The sequence below is a fragment of the Anser cygnoides genome, chromosome 2, assembly GCF_040182565.1.
Source record: "Anser cygnoides isolate HZ-2024a breed goose chromosome 2, Taihu_goose_T2T_genome, whole genome shotgun sequence".
NCBI lineage: Eukaryota > Metazoa > Chordata > Aves > Anseriformes > Anatidae > Anser > Anser cygnoides.
The window spans coordinates 99,979,237-100,004,733 of record NC_089874.1 but is presented as its reverse complement, the minus strand read 5'-3'; the positions used below and the strand labels follow the sequence as shown (position 1 = coordinate 100,004,733).

Sequence of the window (25,497 nt, the reverse complement as noted above, 5' to 3'; positions counted from 1 at the left end):
TGCGAGGTGTGGTAGTCCAGCCACAGCAGAATGCTCTCAGAGAGGGTAACATTCCCTTGCCTCTCAAGTGGATTTGGAACAGGATTTTGTGCAAGTGGATTTTGGTCATGCTCTACAGCTACCTATGACACTTAGTTGAAAGTTCAAAGCTATCTGTGCTAACTGACCTGGCTGTTAGGGGCTTTATGCAACCTGACATCTCATCAGTCTCTCTCGGCACACATTGCTGGGTCGGTGGTCAATCTTGATGCTTCTCAATGTAAAAAGAAGCAAGCGAAGACCAGTTTCAGTGTCCTGCTGTTCTTTGAGAGAGCTGTTCCTGCTGTTTTAAAAGATCAGAATACCCTTGCTTTGTTGACCTTCTGATATGTTGCAAGGCCTGTCTGAGTGTTTGTTGGTAGAGCTGCTGCAAGCTTGGAGGGGGGAGGATTAGCTTTGTGAGTGTGGGAGATAATGGTATGGAAGTTAACATATATGTCCCACCCATGCATGGCATGGAGGAGACAGAAATCTGTGTAATTCCTATTTTATACCGTCAGATCTTTATCAAAAGTAGCTTGAGCTTTGATAGAGTGACCTTCAGTCTCTTACATTACAGAATAAACAAATAATAATATAACCTGCTTTGAAAGATAGCAAATTAGCCAGATAAGCATTGTTTAAAACTGTGAAGAATCAGTAGGGTAAGATGACTTCTTCTGTCTGCTAGTCCTTTGGCACTTTTAAGCCTCTGATTGTGCTGTTGACAGAGGAGATAACAGAACTCTTTCTCCCTCTGTATTCTTTTCTTCCAGAGATTTTGCACAGAAACTAGCCAGTGCCCTAGCCCACAATCCCAACTCAGGACTCCATACAATCAACCTTGCTAGCAATCCGCTTGAAGACCGAGGTACTGTAACATTTCTGTTTTCCTCTTTCTACAAATGTAATAAGGGGATTACTGCTGCTCCATTCAGCTTTGCCCGAATAACAGGTTATTGTTCTGTGTGTAATGCCATTGTAAATATCTGTTGTTCACAAATGACTGAGAATTGCTATTCTTTTGGTTATTACATATCCATTAGCTTGTGGAGAAGTATTTAAATGTCTTAAACCAACCGTGGATTTCATTAGATTTCATTACACTTTCATAGAGGTTTCTCTTAAAGGAAGATGGAATGCAGTGAATGTTTAGAGCTAGAGAGAAAATAAAATGGTTTATACATGTATATTTTTAAGGCAATATAATCACTTTAAAGCTGAAGTGTGAGACAACTTTGTAGCTTGGATTATATTTTCCTGATGGTTTTGCTTTTTTATTTTAGCCATAATTCCATAATTATTTCTGGTATTGAAGCTGTTCTTTTTCAGCTTTGTTCTAGTCCATAATGTTGCCAATTCTTTGCGATGTTCTGTAGTACTTACATAGCTGGCATCCTTATGTAGCTGAATACTGTTGACTCTGCAAGATGAAAAATCAAGCTGAATAGTCCAGCTTTTTCTCCACTGCTAGGCATGATTTCAGTACATATCAAATCAAATCATTCCCCTCTCTTGTCTACTCTCTTTTCACCCAGGGCATTTATTTTTTAAAATAAGGTTACATTCTTTCAGTCTTGCCGTTGACCCTTCAGCGCTGCCCACGTGAGATTTCCATTTATTTCACTTAATGCATTCCAAGCACATCATGTTCTTGGGATCAGACTAGCTTGTATGCTCCTGTTGGGCCAGAAGTAAAATAGGAATTTTATGCAGTGAACCTTTTCTTGTTTTATTTGGTTTGTTTTGACAAAATTTTCCAGTCTCTTGGCTGACATGATTCAAAATGGAAAAACTGTTCATTTTGCTTTCAACCCGACTGACTCAGAATGTTGTTAACACAGTCTTGTAGGAGTGTCTCCTTTTTCTTCATTTCGGTGAGGGGAAAAAAGACGCAAAGGGTATTTTTCCTCTCCCTCTTTTGTATCTCTTCTCCTTTTTACCAGAAACAAGTATGAAAATATTTTTGCTTTTAATACATTCAGAGTAGTTTTTTGTTTAAAATTGTTCATGTGAATTGCTAAACTCTTCTGAATATCCCTTGCCTGGTTCCTGAGAACTCCATATCATGTGAAAGCCAATGCTTTGCTGCAGAACATTATTATTGCAGTGTGCTGCAGGCCTACCTGCATTATTCAATGTTTTCTCTTTCAAGTTGGAAAAAAGGCTGTCATATTGTTGATTCTACTTTTAAAGAGGTGTATTTAGGTTGTGTTTTATGAAAGGTTTCTTTTAAAAAGAACTAGGTTTGGTGGTGGGCTTTTTGTTGTTTGTTGGTTTTCTGATGGTTTTGTTTTGTTTTGTTCGTTTGTTTTAAATCTTGAAGGAAAACAAATGACCAAAGCATTCGGTAGCTATTCTACAATGCAGGGATATTTTTAAGCATATCAGTGTGGGTACTTTCTTTGCAGCAAAGCCATTTATTCAAGCAATTTTGGAGTAGCAACATACAAAATTGAAAAAAAAATCAGAAGGTACAACTTGGAGAAATTAGTAGAAATTTATCATTATCTCAGTCTCTTCTATCATATCCAATTATGGTTTGACCTTTTAGTTAGAGAATTACCCAAGTTATATGGGTACTTAAAAGGAAATTAACTATAATTGCAATGTGCAAATATTACAGTTTTCTAGTTTAAGACGGATTTTCATGTCCTTTGATCTGATATTCACGGAGTGCAAATTAGATTTGATTTTATTAAGCCGAAGGGGCAGTGATCATTTCACAGGTAAAAGCTTGCATAACGAAGATTTATGTAAACATATGGATTTTAGAAAATATCTCCAGAAAAGTCACCTCTTCGGGTTCTAGGAGTACAACCAGATTATTTTGTAGTAATGAGGGAAACAACACTGATCTGTGTGAATAATGGAGAAGAATCTATCCTTGTCCCTTGCTTAGACAAAGAAAAAAAAAATAAACACAAGCCACTAAGCTGTTTGTATGTTACTGATTACCAAAAAGTAAAGACATTATATTATTATATTAATGCAGCTGTCTGTATTCGAATAGCATGAGAAGAGTGTTCTTTTTAACTCAGACATAGGATCTAGCTTCACTTGAAATATAAAGCAGTGTTTACAAGCTATGATTTTGCACCAAGAGCAGCCTCTTAATTTGTGATTAGCTTCCCTTAACAATACTGTCAGTTTTTGTGAGGCTAATACCTGGAAAGTTTGTTACTAATCTTGTCTTTAAAATCTAGTCGTGCTGAAGTGATGGAAGTTTTGCTTTTGACTTTACTAGGATCTTATTTTCTGAAAAATAATACAAAAACAAGCTAAAGTTTGGAAATACTAGAAACCAAATCTGTGTGGTTGGATGTGTTGAAGTCTACTTCTGCTATTAGAGCTCAGCTCTGTTAGCTTAGCAAAAATGGCTTGCTTCAAGAGCATCCTAGGCCCCAAGTTACCAGACTTTATTTTTTCTGCACCTGATTCCTGTGTCTTAAAGCATAGCAGATACTTCTCCCCCAGTGCTGGTAAGGTGTTAAAATTCTTCAGCTTCGTTGGAGTGATAAGAAATCTGTAGATTGTTTGCTTAAATGTAAAGATAGAGAGGTAAATTACTTGCTGCACCTCTTACCCAAAACGCTTTGTAACAAATATTACACTTACAATGTCCCTAGTGATTCTCTTTGTACTCCTTTTTCACTTCTTTTGCCAGCAGAACTCTACCTTGAGTTTGGAACTAGGTATTGTGACTAAACCAGCTGAACAAGAGCGAACAATCCATCACAGAATTTAAATTCTGAGGCTGTATTAAGATAGATTGATTCTCCTTCAGAGGAGCTAAAAAGATGTATTTATTTATTTATTTTTTTATTGAAGTAGGCAAGCTAAGAATGAAATTCCTGTTAATATGACTTGATGCATTCTTGCAGAAAGTTAAAGACATCATTACCATTGTGTTTTACAGTAAATGATGCCAAGACATCATCAATCTAGTGTTTTGGCAATACAAGTTAAATACAGCATGTTGTTTTAAGCTGCATAGAAGATGCACCTCTGATCAGCATGTACAATATGCTTTTACCCAGAAGGTTGAAAAAAACAACAACCCTGCAACAAAAAATTTCACATCAGCAATATATATACGTTCTCTTTCGTTATTGATAGTAGAACATGATAAAAGCATAGTAAACATGTGTGTGACATACCACCAGCCTGTTTAATGTCTGCTTATGTGGAGAATGGTATCAGCTTTTTTATTTAATTGTGTTTGGAGCAAGTAAAAGGCTTTACTTGCTTCTCTTTCCTCTTTTCTTGCCAAGTGATTTGCAATAGAGGACTATATTTCACACTCGGGTTAAGACTTGAGTTTCTATGTTGATTTAATCCTATAATAAATATTTCATAAAGTGATTCAATTGTTATTTAGGATGTGCTTTCTTAATCAAATTTCAGTCTTTCTTAAACTGGGGGTTATATTTATGGACTGTGGAACTTGGATACAGTAAGAAGGGGCTTTAATGAAAAGACAGTTTTTTCTTTTGATGGATTTGTGCTGAAGTAGTCAGCATCCTAATCATTTTTTACTGTTTTTGATCCCAAACAATTGTAATGTTTCCAAGTCTGTGTACTGGCTGATAACTTACAGACTGCTGTAATGAAGTAAGATAAGTGGCCATTATAACTTGGTGGAGGTTTCAGATTTTCAGGGAAAGTCCTCAGCCACTGTACCTGTATCATAGTTTCTTTTATGTGGAGTGCATACTCTTCCACAGGACTATTTCAGCTGACTGGTGTGTATCTGTGTTTTTTGAACAACCTCTTATTCCTGTATTTAACAAAGAGGGGTGTTACTTGAGGAAGAGAGGTCGGTGTTAGCTAATATGTATGTGTCTCTCTTGCTTTGATATTGCTTCCTTTCAAAACAACAGGTTTTGAAGTTTCATGTGAACTACCACTGTTGGGGTTTGTTTATTTATTTATTAGCTGCTTTTTACTTTTTTCTTTTCTTTTTTTTTTTTTGGCCAAGCAATAAAGCTTCCAGAATTCCCAATTACTAACTGTTGGACATGTATATCTTGCCTTTGACTCCTCAAAAGTGTGTGAGCATTATATAGTTTCTAAACTAAGAAGTACATCAGTGACAACAAACTTCGCTGTGTGTTCAGTGGTTAGCAAAGAAGGGATCCTGACAAAATCAGTAATTTCAAAATTTTATGATCACAAAAAGTATAATTTTGAGCCCTACAGTGAGTACAGTTCCTCCTCTAACAGTGTTTGCTCTGCTCTGAATTTGATACCAGTGTAATTGCTGGCTGCTCTTGGAAAGGCTGGGAAAATATGAGGTCACATGGTTGAACTGAAAATATCCTGAAATATTCTGCTTTCTCTTTATTCCCCAACAGGTGTATCATCTTTAAGCATCCAGTTTGCCAAACTTCCAAAGGGACTGAAACATTTAAATTTATCTAAAACCTCCATGTCACCTAAAGGTATGCTTTACAAATATGCCTGTTTTTCTGTTGTAAAAATTTCAGGCTTTCATCTTAATAATACCTTTTGTTACAAAATTAAGTCGATTACAGAGTGGATTACTTTATATAAGTGTATTCCAAACAGTGCAGCTGCTTTTTTACCATTCTAGGTTGCTGAGCTGTGGGTTCAGTACTTTATCCCATCCAGTGCCTCGAAAAAAAACATCCTGCTTGTCCTAGATATGAGCTTGAACCTATACAGTAAAGAAGGATTTCATTTAGAATTGGAATAAATTGTATGTTTCTTTTATGCTTCAGAAAATGTCTGAAGCAAAAATGTGCAGGGAATTTTCGAAATAGCATTCGGAAACTGCTCAATTGTTTTTCGTGTGATTGCTTCATTTGACTACTTCATGAAATCAAGTGTTGTGACAATGCCTGTTAAGTGATTTGCTCTGAGTAGAGACTTTTGTTTTGTAATTTGCATGTTTCTGACTTGATATAGTAGTTGAAATATACATGTATTTTTAAAGTGAATTTATTCACTCATCATTTTCATTAAAAAGAATTTATTCAACTCTTGTGTTTTTTATTCTATTGCTAGCTCCATTTTTTTTGGGTGACAAGCAACTGATTAAGAATCTTGACTAACCTTACATATACTCTTGAGAGTAGATGGTCATGAATTTGACAGATAGTCATGCATTTCTGGTATGTTCATTCAGCCTGTTTTCTTCTTCATGTGATCTGAATGATTTCAGCAAGTGCTTTTGACTGTTGAGTCAAGAGAACCCTCTAGCTGCATTGCCTTTATAAAGAGCAAATGCCAGCTTGATGAAGTTAATCAACAAAATTCTTGTCAGTAAAAATGAATTTTGAAGTTCTAAAAATAAGTTGGAAGATTTTTAATGATCTTTGCAAAGACAGTCTTTAAACAAAAGCTGAAAATATATTCCAGCTTCTCTGCTGCCGACCTTATGTAAATCCTAGTCCAGATGAGCCCATAACTATCTATTCTCCGGAGTGCAACAGGTCACTATTGCTCCATGGGAGCTCCTAAAAATTCCATTAAAAAAGTATAGGTGATATCTTAAAGTTGGAATTCTTATAGAAGAACCTGAAAAATCTCAGCTTCACCTCTTTGCTTGTCTGCAAAGCTGTCTATCTTAGCCAGTTTTCCTTCAATTTAAGAAGACAGTAATGAATTGGTTTGTAACTTTGAAGGCTACTTTTGAACTTGTAATACTGAGGTGTTTTGTTTGCTTGTGTTTTCTTTTTGGCTGGGGGAAGCCTGGCTGTGGAGGAGACAGTGACATTGTTTAGGGAGGTTCTTTACTGACCTTGGATTCAGTAGACTCTAAGGTACATGGACTTTTTTTACAGCATGTTTTCACCTCCAGAGAGGTGCCCACACCACCATCACTTTTTATTATTATTATTTTTTAGCTTTTTAATTTCAGATATTCTGTACAATTCCTAACTGGTTTTGACCTTATTTCAAGATAAGTTTCTAAGACGGAGAAGGGAAGTTCAGATGTTAACTTCCCAGCTGATCTTTCTTCAAATATTATATCTCAAGGTTCCTAAGAGCTATTAACACTCTGAGCCTCCTGAGAGCAGTAAAAGAGCATGATAGATTGTCTGCAAATGAAAGTGAGATTACTGTCAAAGTATAGAACGAGGTAGGTGAAATTCAAACAAAAGTTTATTGATTTGAAGGTTCTGGTTAAATGGAAAATTTTAGTATGCTCGTTCAAAGACAGGGCTGGATTTTCTGAACCCGAGCCAAAGGCTAATTAAAAAAATCCCTCATTCACATCATTTGGACTGAGCCTTCAAAGATGTGGCTGATTTTGGGCAGTTGGCTCTTTTTAAACATGAAACAAGCATAAACAGTATGGATTGTTTGATAGCTGTTCTTTGTCCCCAGTCAGTGACAATTCCTGAATTCTCAGAATTGTATTTCAATAGTATATGCTGAACTGTTCATAGTACATTACATTCATTTCTACGTGTTGATTATAAATGCTGTTGAGGAGGCTCACTAAAGTGGATCCAGAGCAAGAAGTTCTAGAGGTTAAAAAGACCTTTTAGATCTTTGAAAGTTTCAAAAAGTTTTAATTTGCTGTTGACCTTTATGGATAGGGTACAGATTCAGCAATGCAATGTTAGGATAAAAGAAAAATTACACTGAACAGAAAAGTTTCAAGACTTGGCAAAGATGTCATTGTGCTGCAGTTCTTTTCAGTATCAAAAAATCTCCTGAAACTAACAGTCACGCTACTACCATGGGAGTCTTTCTTAATATTTGGAAGCTTGGAAAACTAGAGCACTGACTGGGGAGATATTTTGGTTTCCAGTGACTTGTTAGATGCTTCCCCCACATGCTGGTAAATCCATTTCATATTAGTTTTTAAGTGAAGAGTGGATATGCTCCATCTATTGAATGCCAGTCCACTTTTACTGATCAGGAACTTTGAAAAGTTGCACTTTAATGCATAGTAGATCAAAACATCTGCCTGCTGAATTGTTTTCGCTAGGCACTTATGAGAAAATCAATTCATTTGCTAAAGGACACAGTGATACTTACGTAAGAATTACACACGTAGCACTTGAAAGGCAGCAATAAGCTTCTACAATAAATTAAGAACTTGGTAATAAGCTACAGAGCCCTCGGATGAAAGTTAGATTTGCTGGAAATAGAATCATAGAATCATAGAATATCCCGAGTTGGAAGGGACCCATAAGGATCATCAAGTCCAGCTCCTGGCACCGCACAGGTCTGCCCAAAGTTTAGACCATGTGACTAAGTGCACAGTCCAATCGCTTCTTAAATTCAGACAGGCTTGGTGCAGTGACTACTTCACTGGGGAGCCTGTTCCAGTGTGCGACCACCCTCTCGATGAAGAACCTCTTCCTGATGTTCCTCTTCCAGCCTAAACTTCCCCTGCCTCAGCTTAACACCATTCCCGTGGGTCCTGTCACTGGTGATAACGGAGAAATAATGGTGATAACGGAAATAGCCACATCCTAATTTGTATTTGGAAAAGTTGGAGGACTTGGGGGAAAGAGAGCCCTGACTGGTTTGTTCCCAATGTGAGCTTTTTAATTTTAATGTGAAAAACATGTATTTTTCCTCAACAGGAAGTGAGTCTTAATGCATCTCTTGATATTTTAATTAGTTGTTTTTCTGAAATTACAGGCAAATGCATAATTGAAATATTTTTAACTTCTAGGTCTTGTCAGTTGCTTTTGAAGTTCGGGCAAATTATAATTGTTAATGTACTTGGGCTTCCACAGCTACTTTAATCTACTTCCACAGATACTTTTATCTAAATGTTATTTTTTGAGAGAGGACATTGCCTTACCATTATGATGTAAATTCTGTTTTAAAAACCTGTTTCAAGATATGGTTGCACCGTTAAAGCTGCTGTAGACATGGCAAAAATATTTCTTCCTTGGATCCAGGACCTGTAACACACTGTGGCCCATTTTATCAGAGGCACAGAGAACACTCAGTTTCCAAGGCAGATGATGAAACATGGCCCAGGCAAAAACAGGTCTTTGGTGACAAAGAAAGGTCTTGTATCTCCCAGGTGATCTGTCCTCCTCTGCTGCAGTATGGTGATAGTAACAGGAGGTCATTAAACATTTATGTATGACTGTGTTCATTGAAACTGTGCTCTTGCAGGATATGGCGTTGGAGAAGTTGGATACTGAGTTGTTGGTTTTTGTTTGTTTTTTTTGTTTTGTTTTGTTTTTCAGGGGTGAATAGCCTTTCCCAGTCACTGAGTGCCAACTCGCTGATAGCGAACACGCTCGTCTATCTTGACCTCTCAGGGAATGCTCTCCGTGGGGATGATCTCTCAGTAAGCACATGCTTTTTATTTGTGAATTAATGAAAGGATGTTTTAATTTATTATTAGAAGAGCAAAGCCATTTTATTTAGGTTCTCTTTTGCCTTTATTTCAGTACAGTTTTAGTAGGGGTAGAAAATATTTTGATCTCTGTTGTTCAGTACATACTCAGAAGTTTTAAATTCCCCACGCAACTAAACAGATCCCCATAATCCATTCATGCTTTTAATCCTTGGCTTTTACTGATAAATGAGAAAACTGCAAGTGAGTTTCTTGTTTCAGTAGACTTAGCATGCTCTATGAGTTCTATTAAAAAGATTCATCTTCTTTTTAGTGATGTATATTACATTTTTTTTATTGTAAGGTTAAAAGCAATTGAATACTTTTGACTAGGAAAGACTTGATTCATTTTTGGTTTTGTCTGTTTTTGTCTGTATAGATAAATCTGTGCATCTCCTTGACACATGCTATTGAAACGCATGATTGAACAAACTTAATTATTTCTGAAATTCTGTTGTTTAGTTCAGTTGCCATTGAGGTGCAGCTCTATTTTCTGTGTAAAAAAAAACAAAACAAAACAAAAAACACTTGAGTTCTCAATTTGTATGTATTTGTTTTTTGACTATCACATATTTTTTTGATATGTGATAGTCATATTTTTGACATCCATACTTCTATCTTACATCAACAGTTGTGTGAATGTAACTGTCAGTTTTTGAGTTCTTTAAGTGTGAAGCATCTAAAATATGCAACACTGGAGGCACCCAATCTGATCATTTAAAGTCCTTAGACTTTATCTGCCTATGACTTTTGTGTGACTTTTTTTTCACAAATCTTACTAGTTTCAGACTCATCAACACATTCAAAGAACTAGTCTTTTCAGACATGAGATGAAAGTTTCAGCGGGACAAGAGGATTTAAAAGGTAGCACATAGTTAAATGACACACACAATGAATTATTCTCAAAGAGAGAAGACCATGCACAACTTCTATAGGGAATGGTTAAAGATATCTGATGTTTACCTACTATATTTTAAGGAATATAAATATAGTAAGTCTTTTCTTAGTCTGTCAGAGAGAGAGTTGATTCAAAGAAAAAGATTCTTAATACTGAGATCTCTTAATCTGTGGAGCAGTTTTCCAACGGGAGCAAAGAAATCCTGTTATTTGGCATTTAAAATAAACCCTAGCGAAGCACAGGGATTTTTAGAGTAGGGACCTTTCTTGCATGGTTAGGTATATGGGCGAAATGACCTAATTTTAGAAAGATGAATCTATTTTAGAGATGTTGAACATTCTCTGTTTGGCTGGACGTCATGTGGAGTTGAGTGTTCCACGTTTCTGTGAATTAGGTCATACCTTTTTTCTTTCTGTATTGTTCTGAGAGACTAACAAATAAATGCAATAAAGCAGCGTATAGTAAGAACTTTTATGTACATTAACATTTTCATGACATAGTCTATGTAGTACTTAATTAATCGATATTAAGTGTATTATTAGGTTACTTGTTCTGTATTTTGCCTTAAACTTCTAATGCACCACTGATATAAAGAATTAATCATAGTCTTCAGGCGCAAATAAGTTGCTTCCCTCATGCTTAAAAGGTCTAGCATAAACTTTCAAACCAATTAGCCTTTCTGAAATGTAATGGCAATCTGAGTGACATTCCAAGGTATTTATAACTAAATTAATTATCATTTCCTGTGAAAGTGTATTGCAAGGTAACTCACATTAAGTACATTAAGATTACTGTTTGGCAGATGTGGTCTGGGCACTGTTTTTTCCTGTTGTTCCTAAAAAATTATAGCCTTCAAAAGTAAAACAGGTTGTATTGATTGGGTGAAAAGAGGTTTCAGACACAACTCTTCTAGTGCAATTTTATAAGAAAAGCCTAAAATGTATTTGAGAAGTAGTGATACAGTAATCTGTGTCATAATATCAGAAGTAACAGTGATAATTTATTTTTTTCATTTTTTTTCTCCATTAATTGTAGAGCCTGTACAATTTTTTGGCCCAACCAAATGCCCTTGTCCATCTGGATTTATCCAACACGGAGTGTGCTCTAGATATGGTAATGCTGTTTTTTGTGGAGATTAAAATAGCAAGGAAATGTTGCCCACCTTCTGTCCTTAGAAAAATCCCTCTTCCTTATTTTAAACCAGGTGTGTGGAGCCCTCCTTCGTGGATGTCTTCAGCATCTAGCTGTCCTTAGCCTCTCTAGGACGCTTTTTTCTCACAGGTACAGTTTAAATGTCATTTCTCTCAACTTCTGCAAAATTTTGCTTTATAATTTCTTGGCTTTGTGCTGCACCTTTCTTTTTAAGAAGAAACACAAGACTTTATAAAAGGCCTCTACAAAAGAGGTATTATTTATTCCCAGCAAAAGATTTTCTTTCACTTTCCACTTTTTGTTAGACAGCTGTAAAATAAGCTACCTTGTCTAATATGTTTTTTTTGTGATCCTGATGCAGCAGAATGTCCATATACATCTTTTGTCATAATATCAGGCTTTGAAGTCTGTCTTGACTTCTCTTTAAGTTTGTTTTTTAAAGTACTTATTTTTCATGATTTGATGACAGTTAAAAAATATATTTTTTTTTCCTTCCTACTTCATGCTTTTTTTGGAGAGGAAGTACCTCTGAAAGTCTTTGAGACTGAACACTGACTTTGTAGAGTACTTGCATCATAGGACATAGTAATATTAGCTTCCCTTTTTCTTCAAATCAATGTCTTGAGTCCATATTGGAGGTGACAGCTAATTGAGGGTAAGCTACTACATTGTTAAGTAATTGTTTATAGTGGTGAAAAGGCAACTTCAGTGTTTTTGTAACATTGTTTGATCTTTTGCTCGTTAGATATAAGTATGTTCACTGTTAATCAGGTCTAAATGATCATTTCTTGTTGTTCACCAAACAAAAGCTAGATAGCAATGTCTTTTGAGCAGCAGTGCAACTGAGGATTGTTTGTTGAATCAACATTTTGATGGCATTGTATTTCCAAGTTAACCGAGAGCCACTGGTTACAGAGTTGTTGAAGGTACAGCAAATTAAACACGTAACAGATGGTTAAAATTCTGACAGCTTGCATTCACTATTTATTGGAATGAGGAATATGTAGATACTACTTCTTAATTAATTTATTTACTTTCAGAAAAGGAAAAGAAGTTCCTCCCTCCTTCAAACAGTTTTTCAGCAGCTCACTTGCTTTGATGCAGATTAATCTGTCGGGAACAAAACTCCCTCCTGAGCCTCTAAAGTAAGAATTTAATTTCATCTTCTCCCGTTGCCTAAAACCTAGTTCACATTGTTATTACGTGAGTGCTTTATATTGAAAATATAATTTAAAATGTAAGAGGAAAATACTTTATTTGCATTATTTTTCCATTTGTACATTATTGATATTCTAAGAGTGAGTTTCATAATGATCACACAGTTAAGAAATGTTGTTTCCATCTCAGTTAAGGCTGTTAATCGTATTTTGTTCTGTGTGAATGTCACAGCTGTTTTGTTTCCATCAACTTTTTTGTGATATATTTCTTACTTTGTGGCTTAAAAACAAAACTGTTTGCTTCACAGTTAAATGGGATTATGTACTTGTGTGAGTGCCCTTCCTTTGGGGCTGCAGTATTGCAACAACCATTGCTCAAATGAAGCTGTTGCAATGCTTGAGAGGAGAGACCTATTGCACAGATCTATGCCCTCCTTTGAGTGGGAGAGGTGATAGCAGCAGCTTCTAGGAGTGCTTCTCTTTTCTGTATGTCACCCATCCTGTGGATAACAGGTTCATTTTATGTGGATTGGACAGTTCCATTGATCCCATCTAATGACTGAGAGGAATTCTTCTTATAGAGTAATGCAGGGGAGGGGAATTGTGTAGCAACGTGTGCAGTTATGAACTGTGGTGAACTTTCCTGACCTGGAATTTAAAGGCGTGTTTTAAAATCAAGATCAGCCTAGATAGGTTTAATCACAGTAGGTCATTCTGTGATTTTGGCAGAATCTGTCTGGTTTGGGGGCTGAATTAAAGAAAGGCTTTTCCCAAAGGTTCAACGTGTTAGCTACTATGTATTTATACATATATAACCATTTCTAGTATCCACAGTAGAAATCTAGGCATGTTCCCTAACCATTCCTGGGAATAGACCTCTGACATCCTAAGCTGGACATCGATAAGCATATACATGCATATACCTACATGTGTGTGTATATCTGCATATGTATATTTGTGTGGTTAGGAGCCTGCTTCCTGAGGAAGAACAGGGAAGGGAAGTCAGCAATAACTCAGCAAGGAAGTACTTAACTAATGAATGGGAGTTGATGGCAAAATCAGAGATGAGGGAGTTAGTGAGTACTGGAGGGAAAACTTCCAGTAAAGTCTGGGGGAAGCTAAGGGAGAGAGAAGTGACAAGTACCACACTCAAAATAATAACATGCATTGTTTTGGGATATTTTTTCTTAATGCAATCTGACATTGGATAGGAACAGCACAATATGATGCAAAGTAAGATGGAATGGACTGAAGTCCATATTCTACTGCAGGAGCCTAGTGTTTGTAGCTCTGATCTTTCAGTGTTCTGTATGATGCTCTTGGTTGCAGTCTTGCTTGCTTAGACTTCGCTAAGATTAGGAAGGTATAGCATTGATGGTCTGATGGTCACAGAAAAACGATTATTGATAGATACATTCGTTGATTCTGATTAATTTAGGGATATTGATTCTGTGGTGGAGGGCATCTGGGAACTATGTTTAATGAAGCTGGAAGAACAGAGGCTGTACGTGACTGATACATAGGTCAATCTTATCAGTAGTACAGGCAAAAAAAAGAATGCTATGGGACATTGAATATATCTAGAGAGGCCAGGAAAGGTGAGAAGTCCCAGCCACTAAGGTTCAAATTCAGCTTTATTCCTTGGCATGTTGAATATCTCCTGTGGTGTGAGGAGTTTTGGCAGCTATCTGTGCTCATGGAAGGTGTTGCATGAATATATCCCAAATACTTGATCTGCCAATTGTGCAGCAAACATGAGATCTTCCTAGTCCTTTTCAGCAAGAAGCTACTCTGTTGACAATGTTTAAGCTAATCTGGTTCAATTTGACTGAATTGGGTTAGAGGGAGTTACTCGCATGAGTGCTGTTGGTAGAAATAAGGAGAAAGCGGTAAGTAGCGTAGAGTGAGCTGAGAACAGTAACCTGCATCACTAGCACAGACAGCTCCAGGAAGGAGCATCTGTCCAAAATCCACCTAGACACAGGTGGTTTCAGAATATCCCCCAGAATATCCATCTACACTCACCTGGCTGGCAATTTGCCATGAGCTTCATTTGTTTTGCCCTGACAGCAATGTTCATCACTGCCTAGGGGTTAACAGGGAGCTGTTAATGTTGTTTGGTACTTTCCTCGATGTGCTTTTTCTCTGACCTGAGCATTTCTTCAGTCTGAGCTGAGTGTATCTCTCAACACTGCAGAGAAATACGATCTGCAGCACACCTTGCTTTCCCTCTTAAAGCAACCCTGTATGGCTTGACTAATACATTTCAGAAGCATCTTTTTGAAGTTAATTTGGTGTTAAAGGGACTGAGGATGTGCCATATAACCTGGGGCAGCTGCTTAGCCTTTTCATCTAAACTGTAAGAAACTAGAAAACTTCTACAGAACAGTCAAGATCATGGGGTGTGTTAAAGACAAGAAGATTGAAACATTGGTTTTCAGACAGACTTACTTGTCATTGCCAAGACTGCAATAGCAGATGAAGGATGATTTCTAGAAGGAAAATTAATACGGGGTGTGATAATAGTACTTCTTTAGCATCTTTGATCAGTGCACGTCAAAAAGCATTTGACAACTTGGGCCTTGTAACTGTCCTGTGAGAAAGAAGTTCCTGTTTTGTGCCTGTGAATCAGAAGTCAGAGGGGAGTAAAGGATTGAATATGAAGCTTGCCTCTGGGGGGTAAAAACAAACAAACAAACAAACAAACAAAAAAACCACCAACAAGCAAAAATGGAGATAGCTGACATAGCGAGTCCCAGATTCCTTTTTGGGGATAAATTGGTTACTTTATTGCCTGATTGCTTTGATTGATTTTGTTATTTGATTCCTTTCTTATCAACTTCCTTTAGATGTGAAGTTTCAGTGTATTTAATCACATCTGCTGACTCAGTGATTTTAATGATATTGGTTAATCAGTGCGCTCAGGGAGGGAGATGATCTTGTTTGTAAAGCGGTGGGCCTATTAATATAAGCCAAGCCTCTCAGGGAAGAAGGTTGCTAATAAAGCTGTGCTGCTGGGATGCCATTTAGTGGGTGGAGAAAGGCTGCTTTTAGTTCTTATACATACTTAATATAGTTTATGTTCCATCACACTTTTTTTTTTTTTTAAGCAGATCAAGTAGTTTATATGCTCTTTTCCTTGTTTTAATATATGTTGGCATTTTTGTTCATTTACTGACGTTGCCAGAAATTTTATTTTGATCTGTCAGGGCTGTAACAAGACAAGTTGCTGATATGCTTCTCATCCAAATTGTAATTACAAGGCCAATTCTTGCCTTCTGCACGCACCACAGTTGACAAGACCTTTCCAAGTATTGCTATGTGTGTGATTTCAACTTAGTGACTTAGTACAGATATGTCTGCCTTCAGTGCCTTTGTTTGGTGGTGCTGTTTCAGGAGAAAGAAGTGAGAAATTGTGAGGTTTTCTTAGGATGAGTTTATAGGCCAAGAGGTTAGGGGGGAAAAAGACTTTTTTTTTCCTCTGAAGAAGGCATATTTGAAGCATCAATGTGTCTCTTTTTTAAAAAAGATTTTTGTTTGGTTTTTTATGGTTGCACTGCATTTTTTAAGCTCCCTCCCTCAAAATGTTAAGGGAATTACTTGCAAAGTTATCAGTCACACTAATTTTGCATAAAATTATGCTCAGGAAGGACATACAGATGGGAATTAATAAAAAAATTGTAAAAACTGTTGCAGAGCTTTCACATTTTTCTTCAAGTCTGTATTTTCATAGCTTAGGAAGTAAATAAGCACAAGACACTCTCCTTTGTTAACAGAAAAGGTCTGATCATCATTTATACCTGCAGGACAGATATAAATAGGTTTAAATGAAAAACCTTCCTGGAACAGGCATTTTAAGTGCAGCTTTTACACGCTGCTTACATAGCAAGCGTTCAGGCAAACAGCTCAGCAAAATTGATTGTTTTTCTTTACATCCATGCATTGGTAGTTTGGATTCTGTTAGGCTGAAATGAAGCTTGAGAAGGAAGCCCTTCTGTTTCTCTGTTCAACAACTGATTCAAAGCAGCACCTATTCTAAAAACACTAGAAGGTATACACTGATTGTGTTTGTTCCTTCTCTAAGACACATACTGTTTTGCTTGCTGGTTTGACAGTATTAGTAGGAACATGATATTATTGCTAATTTTTGTATGTGGAAACAAATTTCTATAAGGCTTTAAAGGTGATTTTATGAAGATTTTAATTGGTCATTGCTACACTTGTTTGCCATTCTGCCTAAGGACGAAGAATACCATTGTTTGGGAGTATCATTTAGAAATCTGTAAATATTTATAGGGATGCAGATAAGGAGACTTCAACATGATACAGTGTTTGAGTGTTAATAGGCATTGTGCCTGGCTGAAATGGCTGGCTGCAGTGCACCTTATATTTATTAAAAGCACATTTTTTGGTGATTTTTTGAAAAATTAGAGACTCAGTATGGTTGTAAATAGAACGCTCCTTTTGTAATCATTTGATGTTCTGTTAAAGCATATGTTGAAGACAAATCATCTGAGATGAATCTTATTAAATGTTGATCTAGAATTAGTTTTACAATTTGCTTCTTTGCATTGCATCCTTGCAGTTTATGATGCTGCTGGGGTGTTCATAGTGTGGCACAGCAGGTTTGCACTGCGTTGTCATTGAACAAGTAACAGCTCAGCTGATGGGGTTTTGTTTTGAAACGGTTCTTCGCATTATTAGGTGTATTAACCTGTGATTACTTAGATGATGATGATGTTGTAAAGCTGCTTTTTTAAAAAAACTGGTTCTACTATTGATCTCTTTCAGAGCGCTTTTATTAGGCCTGGCTTGCAATCACAATCTGAAGGAGGTGTCTTTAGATCTCAGTAGCTGTGAGGTAAGGATTATTTATTAGGATGTGTTCAAAAGATGCAATGATGGGGAATTAGAGTTGTCATGTAAGCCACTGGGCTAGATGTTCTTCCTCTCCACTCAGAAGTTGCGGGAAAGGTAGAAATCAGATAAGCAGTCATGGTAAAGTGATCTGCTGTGTGTTGCTATGTCATAAATAAAGAGGGCAGAGCACCTGCAGCATCTCACTGGCAACATGCTCCTTGCAGTAGCAACTGTGGATGCTGAGCCAGCAGTGCTGTTCACTGCTGGGCAGCTTCTGCCCTCTGGGGCTGTGATTATAGGGGACCCCAGAGCAAGATTTTTCCAGGTGCCCAGATTGGAATGGGTCATGGGAAGGTGCATACCCTGAAGGTGTGTCTGTGGTTTGAATGTCTTCCTTCAAAATGTCTGTGCTGGAGGCATGAATCCTCTTCTGCAGGTTCACTTTTAAATCTTGGGAAAAACTCTGCTTTTTTCATCAATTAACCAATTCAGGCCAATAGGGAACTTTTGTAAGAGATGATTGAAGCATGCCATTAATTTAAAAGGCATTGCACAAATGGCTTTATTTATTTCAACTATCAATTAAAAATGAAAAATAAAAAGGAAGAAGAAGCAGCAGCTTGATTTGCTTTATCTTGCTTCCTCTTGCTTCTCTGTGCTTTGCTGTGCACTTTGTTTCTTAGGATTGTCCACACTGGTGCAGGATGATACCTGTATGGCTACAGATTATAACAAGAAATCAGCCAAGATCCTGGGAGTTAGTGAGGCAAAGTTACATGGAGAACTGGGGACTTTTACCAAAACCAACATGAAGCTTTACCTCTGGCCTTCAGGAGCTGAGTGGCCACCCTTTCATTTTTAAGCTGCAAAGAAAGCCTCTTGTTAGGCAGATCTTTCCAGGACTATCACTTGTGTATTAGCTCCTTCTGGTAGTGCCTTTTAAATGCAATGGTTTCCCTTTAAATAGAAAGCATGCAATTTCGTAGACATGGTGAGGTGTAGTAATGCTTCCCTTAGGTTCATGGTTGATTGCTGTGCTTAATTTCCTTACAAAGGAAAAATAAATAATTGTGAATGCATTTCATAGTTTGTTTTGATATTTTATACTTTTTTAAAAAATGGCTTTACTTTGAAGAACATTACATGTAAATTCCAAATAGAAAAGCTTTCAAGTCAGGTATTCATGCTTCTGACTTCCGAGTAAATAGGTCAGAAGGATGATAATGTTTCTTTCAGAGGGAGTAAGAAGAAGGGAGGAGTAATTAAAGTAATAAACATGGAGTCCTGTAATCATAACCTTAAATAAATAAATAAATAAATAGCACACATATTTAGGTAATGAGAGTATAAATTAGCATGTAAATCAAGCAGGGCTGACAAGAGTGAAGGCTTAAGCCCGTCTGCTGGGCCTGGAACTGAGTGCCGTTCATTAAATAGCTCCCAGGATGGGTTACGGGGGAGTCATTAGCTGCACTGGACACCAAAGCAAAAGCAGTGGTGGCTGACTGCCGTAGCAGGAAGGAAGGAATCACACCCAGCCCGAGATGTTGCGTTCCCCTCCGTGATTTGGTTGCTTCAGCACTTGCTAGGTGTAGGCAGCCTTTTTCCGAAGACAACTGGGAATACACAGGAGAGACGGTCTGTAGCTGGGCCCTCCAAGCCACCAGCGCTTCCTTAGATCCTTCCCTCAACATTTTTTTTTTCACATCACTGAGCTTTATCCATTCTCACGTGCTTTGGAAAGAAGAAATTACGCTTCCACCAGCAGAGGGATCGATGTGTCAGGAGCTGGGAGTACTCTCCATGGCCCAGCACCTCCTGCCTCTGCTCCACCTCTCCCGGCCCTGCTGTGAGCCAGACAGGGTGATCTGCACCCAGAGCAGAGCAGTAGGAAGCTCGGAGCTGGTGCCCTGCACTTCTTTCTGCTCCTGCAAGCACACGCTGCCTGGAGGCTAGAAAGCTGACACTTCAGCTTTGCCCCCCTCTTTCCTACACCGGGCAAGCTGCACTCAACTATGGAGGGATAAATCTTGGTTCCTTCCCTCTCCCACCACTTTTAATTTGCTCCCATAATTTTCTGATATACTAATTCCAAGCTTAATCATTTTATATTGCTTGTTTGTTTTTATTATTTTTTATTATGAAAATTACATTTTTATTTCTACCTGCTCAGCACTGATGTATTTCACTCTTTTCCCTTCTGCTTCCCTTAGCTTGGTCACTGTGTAAGTACCCTCCATGCTTTACCTTAATTCTTAAATCAATAAACAGATTTGTTTCCCTTTCCCATATGCCTCACAGTTTTGAGCACACTTGGCTTTTTTAACTGTTGAAGGGCTTGTTCTACAGTTTCTAAATAAAAATTTGTATTTGTAGACTCATAAGTGTGTCATATAGGAGATGTTGCACTTTTGTTTTCAGTATCACGGTCCTCATTGGCATATAGCCCTTCATATAGCCCTTAATCTCTCCTTTTATATATATGATTTTAATACAATTGCAATAAAATCTGATCCTAAAAGTCAAGTAGTTACCGTCACACCCTCAGATTAGATAGATATCAACATGTGCACACAATGAACGTTTGATATTTCTTTTGTGTTATCAGTACAAGATTGAAAGCTGCTTCTGAAAAGTTGTCCGCTTAAACAGTTGAAGTATATATGTACATCTTTTTGTGGGTAGACGTTTTACCATACCCATAAACAATCCTTTTGATGATAGATAATCGTTATTATCTTAAAATGAAAATTTCTGTCACAGAAACTAACTTTAAATGCTGAAATTTTAGTACAAATATTATAAAAATATTTTTGTTAAAATAGATCTTAGTATTCTTTACAGTTCAGTTTGTCTTTTCTAGGGCATGCTGGAATTTTGGCTCTAGCGAAAACCAAATTGTAACACAGTGAAAATAGTTTTTATGTAAATCACCTTTTTAACTGTGACAAGACCACGTATAATCTGCCAGTTCCAGAGATGCTGCAACAATTGAAGTGGCAGTCTGTATGAAATGGTTGTCTTGTAGTGGGCGACTTTGTGAGAGAATCAGAGAGCAAAACTGAATGATTTTGGCATTCATAAAGCCAGCAAGTATTACAAATGCTCTTACACAAACAACATTGAGTTAAAACTGCACTAGTTTTGGCCCAGATACAGATTTCTAATTCAACTTCTAAAGAAGTTAGGGCTAAGTAGCCTTTGTTTTATGCAGAAGGGGAAGGGCATCTTATATTCCCTTACTCTTCCAGAAGTGACTTATGGTTTATATGTTGTCTTTAACCACTGCTATTCTTAAAATGCTCAGACCAAGTTATTGAGCTATTTGCTAACCAATCACAAGTGTTGAACTTTCTAAAAAGTGCCAAATCGAGGCCTTATTGAAAATACTCCCAGAAGATTGCTTAATTATAGCACTGATAAAAGAGACTATTTACAGAAATGTCATCAGATTGGTTCAGGATATTTGGTCAAGTGAATGAACTAGGTGAAATATTACTCATTTTTTATGGGCAGGTAGTAGAGTGGCTGTTTAATGTTTGAAAAAGCTTTGTGTTACTTTGAAGCAATGAAAGCAAAAATGGAAAATGTTCTTGTAAAAGTTGAATTTTAGTAGAACTTTTTCCTTCTTTTGCTTAAGTCTTTTTCTGGGTGATGATGATAAAGTGACATAAATTTTGTGTAGCTTGTGTAACTGCAAGAAATAAGAAAATGTTTTTGCTTCCTTGGAAAAATTATGTTCTGTTGTTCAATTTAATAACATTAGTAACTAAGAATGTAGGTTTTCATAACTTTGATTCTCAATCATAACTTTGATTCTTAACGTTAATATTTTCCGTTAGGCTACCTCGTTTTTTTTCTCACTCAATCCTGAAATTTCTCTTATATTTATTTAGTATTTCAGATTAACAATATATTAATACCTTACACGTAGGCATTTTTGTTGTTGGCTTTCTCTTTTATTCCTATTTTAAAGTCAGACATAAGGTAAATTACTGATTACTCTTGTTTATGGTGTTTTGTGACCATTTTAGAATGGGATTATTTTAAAGTTCTTTTCAGTGATGGGGAAACATAATTTCATTGATTTTGATTTGGCTTCTCGTCTTTTAACTGGGCATCTGGCCATTGTGCTTGCTATAACATAAAGCTTGCAACATGCTTTTGCTATAAGACTTGACTGCAGTGGAACTCAAGGGTGATAGTGTCGCATGTTTGTTTACTGGGACAAGCATTTTTCTCTGGAAATCAAAAATGTCCTGGAGAACCTGCACCAAAGTCCTGCAGTCACTGCTTAGCACAAGTGCTAAAGGAGTTGTTGTTGTTTTTTTTTTTGTCTGCACCACTTGCATCTTTCCCTGATATAACTGCTGAATAATAAAGCTAGAGAATCCTTTTTCTCATTTTATATGCAAACAGTGAGAGTGAAGGATGAGAACAGTAGCAATGTGTGCACAGTCATTTTGATGTCTATAACTTGTCGCTGTTGTTTTTGCTGCTGGTAGTGCCCTCTGTATTCGCAAAGCTCCTACCGCTGTTTTCTGTGTGATCTCAAAACCATAACTAGTTTGCAAAAACGGTTGATGTTTTGTCTCTAGTTAAGATCGGGAGGTGCACAAGTCTTGGAAGGATGCATAGCAGAAATACGCAATATCACCAGCCTAGATATTTCAGACAATGGTAAGTATACAGAACAGGAATGGAGGGCCATGCAGGTCCCAAATCTGAGATATGTTTATTTTATTTTTATGTTTATTTATATTATTTTCAGCTCCCAATATAATCAAGGCTGGTTGCTCTTGCTTTATAATAATTTGCCATATAAGTTATGGAAAAGTCTCAGACCAAGACTCTCATTGTTATAAAGTGTAAAAGAAATGTTAATAGAATAACTCTACTCTCAGAGGTTTATGTCGTTTGAAATAAGTATAACACAGCAGAAGAAATTGAGAGCAGCAAGCATCATGTTAATCTGCAGTATTTTGTTCAAAGTGGGTTTAAGTAAGAGAGGATGAGAAACTAAATGGGGAATGAAAGTGTAGTGAAAGAAGAAAGGCAGAGGAAAGACTAGATATGGAGTGAAGCTGAGGTTGTGACACTAAAGAAGCAAGAGAAGGAAATTCAGAGCATGTGGTCAACCAGCTTCAGGTCATAGAAAGCCTACTTGTATGTTTGGAAAAGTCTTGGACCGTTGTTGATTTGTAGGCTCTGTGCTTCCTAGCTAGAAATACTAGTTAGCTTCTTGTCTTGCAAACTCCAATTGTAGATATGTGGAATGGAAGAACTCACTTAGCTGGGCTTGCCTCTCTGACAGCAAAATACGGAATTATTTCAGAAAATGGTTCTCAGTAAAATTGAAAAACCAGAATGGTGGGATTAGCAGGTGAAAAGCTTTAGGAGGTACTCATCCAAATTATGTGAAGAGATTGAGTAAATAAAGGTATTTAATATCTAAATTATCTCATGAACATGGATCCTAACTCAGTAATCTAACTAACGGACTCTTCAGTTCCACCAAACTAGTGTTTGGGAACACAGTAGCACAGCAAGTTATTTTTCCTCCTCAGGAGTAGCATAAAGTTTGCATTGTTTCTTCACATCATTTTATTCATAGCCTGTTTAAAACCTGCAGGCTTTGAGAGCTTGTTGGTACACAGCTCTGCTGAGACTGAATAGAAATTAGCATGGTTTGTAAATCCTCAAAGGAACTTTGCCTGACAGCGCAAGGAACCTACCCTTGGGTGACTGGACTGTGGATAAGGGACTACATTTCCCTTCTGTCTGTCTGAGAGATGCTTTCAATGGCTAATTAGGATAGTATTTTAAAAGGCTCATTTTAGAGAACACATTTATTCTCATGGAAAAACAGATGAAAAAGCTGCATAAATAGAAGAACGGATTTTTTTTTTTCGAGAACTCTTTGAATTAGCACACTGATAATTACTTGAATGAATTTAGCTTTAATAATTGGACCCTGTCTGGGACTTTTGTGAAAAAGTGTTTTAATTCTTAATCTGATCTGATTCTTTACAGGCCTAGAATCTGACCTCTCAACCCTTGTAGTCTGGCTTAGTAAAAACCGATCGATAAGGCACTTGGCTTTAGGCAAAAACTTTAACAACATGAAATCCAAGTAAGGCTTTTTCTTCTTCTAAATAACAAAAGAATGAATGAGGAGAAGCTGCTGATTTCATCGTCTTCCTAACTTTTCTTCCCTCAGAAATCTCACTCCAGTACTTGATAATTTAGTTCAGATGATTCAAGACGAGGATTCAGTGAGTATCTTTCTGCCTACTACCATCACGTGTATTTGTACCTTCACAGTCTATTTCTGATAATTTTCTTCACTGTGTTAATTTGCTGTGTAAAATTTGATCATGATCCTGCACAATGACATCCAACATCTCATGGTATATTTTTTTTTCCAAATAATAATTTGAATTATTTGTAGCATGTAGGTAAATGTTTCTTAGTCTTAGGATCTGTGCTTGTTGAAAAAATAACCCAGCTAGTTGGATATGCTTAGCCTTGTTTGCTTTAGGTCTAAATTATAGGACATTACAATGTTAGTGTTCCCTGGGTGGTGATATTCCTTAAATAGCAGATTTATTTTATTTTATTTTACTTTATTTATTCATTTATTTTAGCTAATAAAATGGACAATTTATTGACGACTATTCTTAGAGGGTTTGGCTTTTTTTTTTTTTCTTTACAAAATGCAAAATCACTGCAGCGATCTCCCAGAACTACTTTCTTCATCAGAAGATGCACGTAAAGCAATCACTATGCTATTCTTTACTTCTGGTACATTTATCACAGAAGCAATTTCATAAAACTCTTTCACAGTGCCATGCTGGGATCCTTGCCCATTTCTTTTCGTTTCCGTGCCCTCTCCTGATTCCAAAAGACTTATGTGGTTGGGTTTACTTTCTTTCCTTTCCTTTCCTTGGCATCCTAGTTTTGGCTAGAAATGAGTCTTAAGAGTCTCTGTTGGTCTCATACTTGTCAAATTTTATTCTTCATTCTTAGTCCTTTCTTTCTCCTTCATGCCCCTTGCAAATACGAAGCAAGCTCTGCTTTCCTCATTCTCCAAAAATAGCTGACTGTAGACTTCAGTTCTCTTGACACCTGCTATTCCTGTTGTCTTTATTGTCTCACCTCCAAGTTCATGGTCCACACTAACAGCTTTTATATTTTCTCCTGCCATCTGTGTCTGTACCCTGCAATTCAGTGGAACATTTTTACAGGGGTTTCTGATGTCTCCTTCCATACAAGACGATTAGACCCATATTCTGTGTTCATCTTTTCTCGCTACTCTGAAGTGATTCATTAAACTAGTCCTCCCTCCTCTCTGTGCCCTCGTAATTGGGATTAGTAGTACTGCTTTTTCTTGATTCTTTGCCTACCTCCTTACCTTCTTCTTTAAATATGAGATGTCTGTGTGACACAGTGAAGTGCTGCATATGGATACCAGAGCTAATTCTAATTGAGTTAGCACCAGTAATGAATGCAGTAAGTTCTTGTGTGCACAAGTTAAATGGAGGATTATTTCAAGAAGCGCATTGGTAGATCTCTGTATTACTTCTTATTCCAAACTATAGCCTTTTAATTTTGTGTTGTGTGACCACCTCCTTCTACTCTGTCTCTGAACAGAATGGTGCAGGGCTCTCTTCCCCTTCTCTTTTTTTCCTATTGATACTGTACTGAGAGTGGTATCATTTCATCAGAATTTTATCAGATAACATCTGCTTATTCTCTTTGGACGTTTGTCTCTGTCCTGCCCTGTATCTCCTATCAGCTCTCCTCAAAGGCTGTTGTGTAAAATCAGACTAATCACAAGCACATTTAATTTATGTTGTTTTTTCACAGTTTCCCTCATCCTTTTACTTTGCTGCAGGTGAACATTTCTTCCCATACAGGTGATATCCTAAAATACCTCTTCAACACACACTATCCTTTCTTTCCATTATCCAAACCTTCTTCTCAAATGTGCAGTGTTTCTTTCTGTTTATATGACTATCCTCTTCATAATATCTGTCCACAAAGGTAAAACTTTCCAATTCCAATTT

The 25,497-nt window shown here is 37.0% G+C and overlaps 1 protein-coding gene across 6 annotated transcripts in view; it reads left to right on the top strand.

Moving 5' to 3' along the window:
- CARMIL1 (capping protein regulator and myosin 1 linker 1) overlaps nucleotides 1-25,497 on the top strand; it is a 186,694-nt gene that overhangs the window by 94,772 nt on the left and 66,425 nt on the right. For all 6 annotated transcript variants that reach the window (XM_066992704.1, XM_066992702.1, XM_066992706.1 and 3 more), the window contains 10 exons: nucleotides 795-889; nucleotides 5,376-5,462; nucleotides 9,210-9,313; nucleotides 11,295-11,372; nucleotides 11,464-11,540; nucleotides 12,452-12,556; nucleotides 17,360-17,429; nucleotides 22,027-22,108; nucleotides 23,462-23,561; nucleotides 23,649-23,703. In XM_066992704.1, the coding sequence (XP_066848805.1) occupies nucleotides 795-889; nucleotides 5,376-5,462; nucleotides 9,210-9,313; nucleotides 11,295-11,372; nucleotides 11,464-11,540; nucleotides 12,452-12,556; nucleotides 17,360-17,429; nucleotides 22,027-22,108; nucleotides 23,462-23,561; nucleotides 23,649-23,703 (853 nt within the window). The remainder of the gene's footprint in view (nucleotides 1-794; nucleotides 890-5,375; nucleotides 5,463-9,209; nucleotides 9,314-11,294; nucleotides 11,373-11,463; nucleotides 11,541-12,451; nucleotides 12,557-17,359; nucleotides 17,430-22,026; nucleotides 22,109-23,461; nucleotides 23,562-23,648; nucleotides 23,704-25,497) is intronic.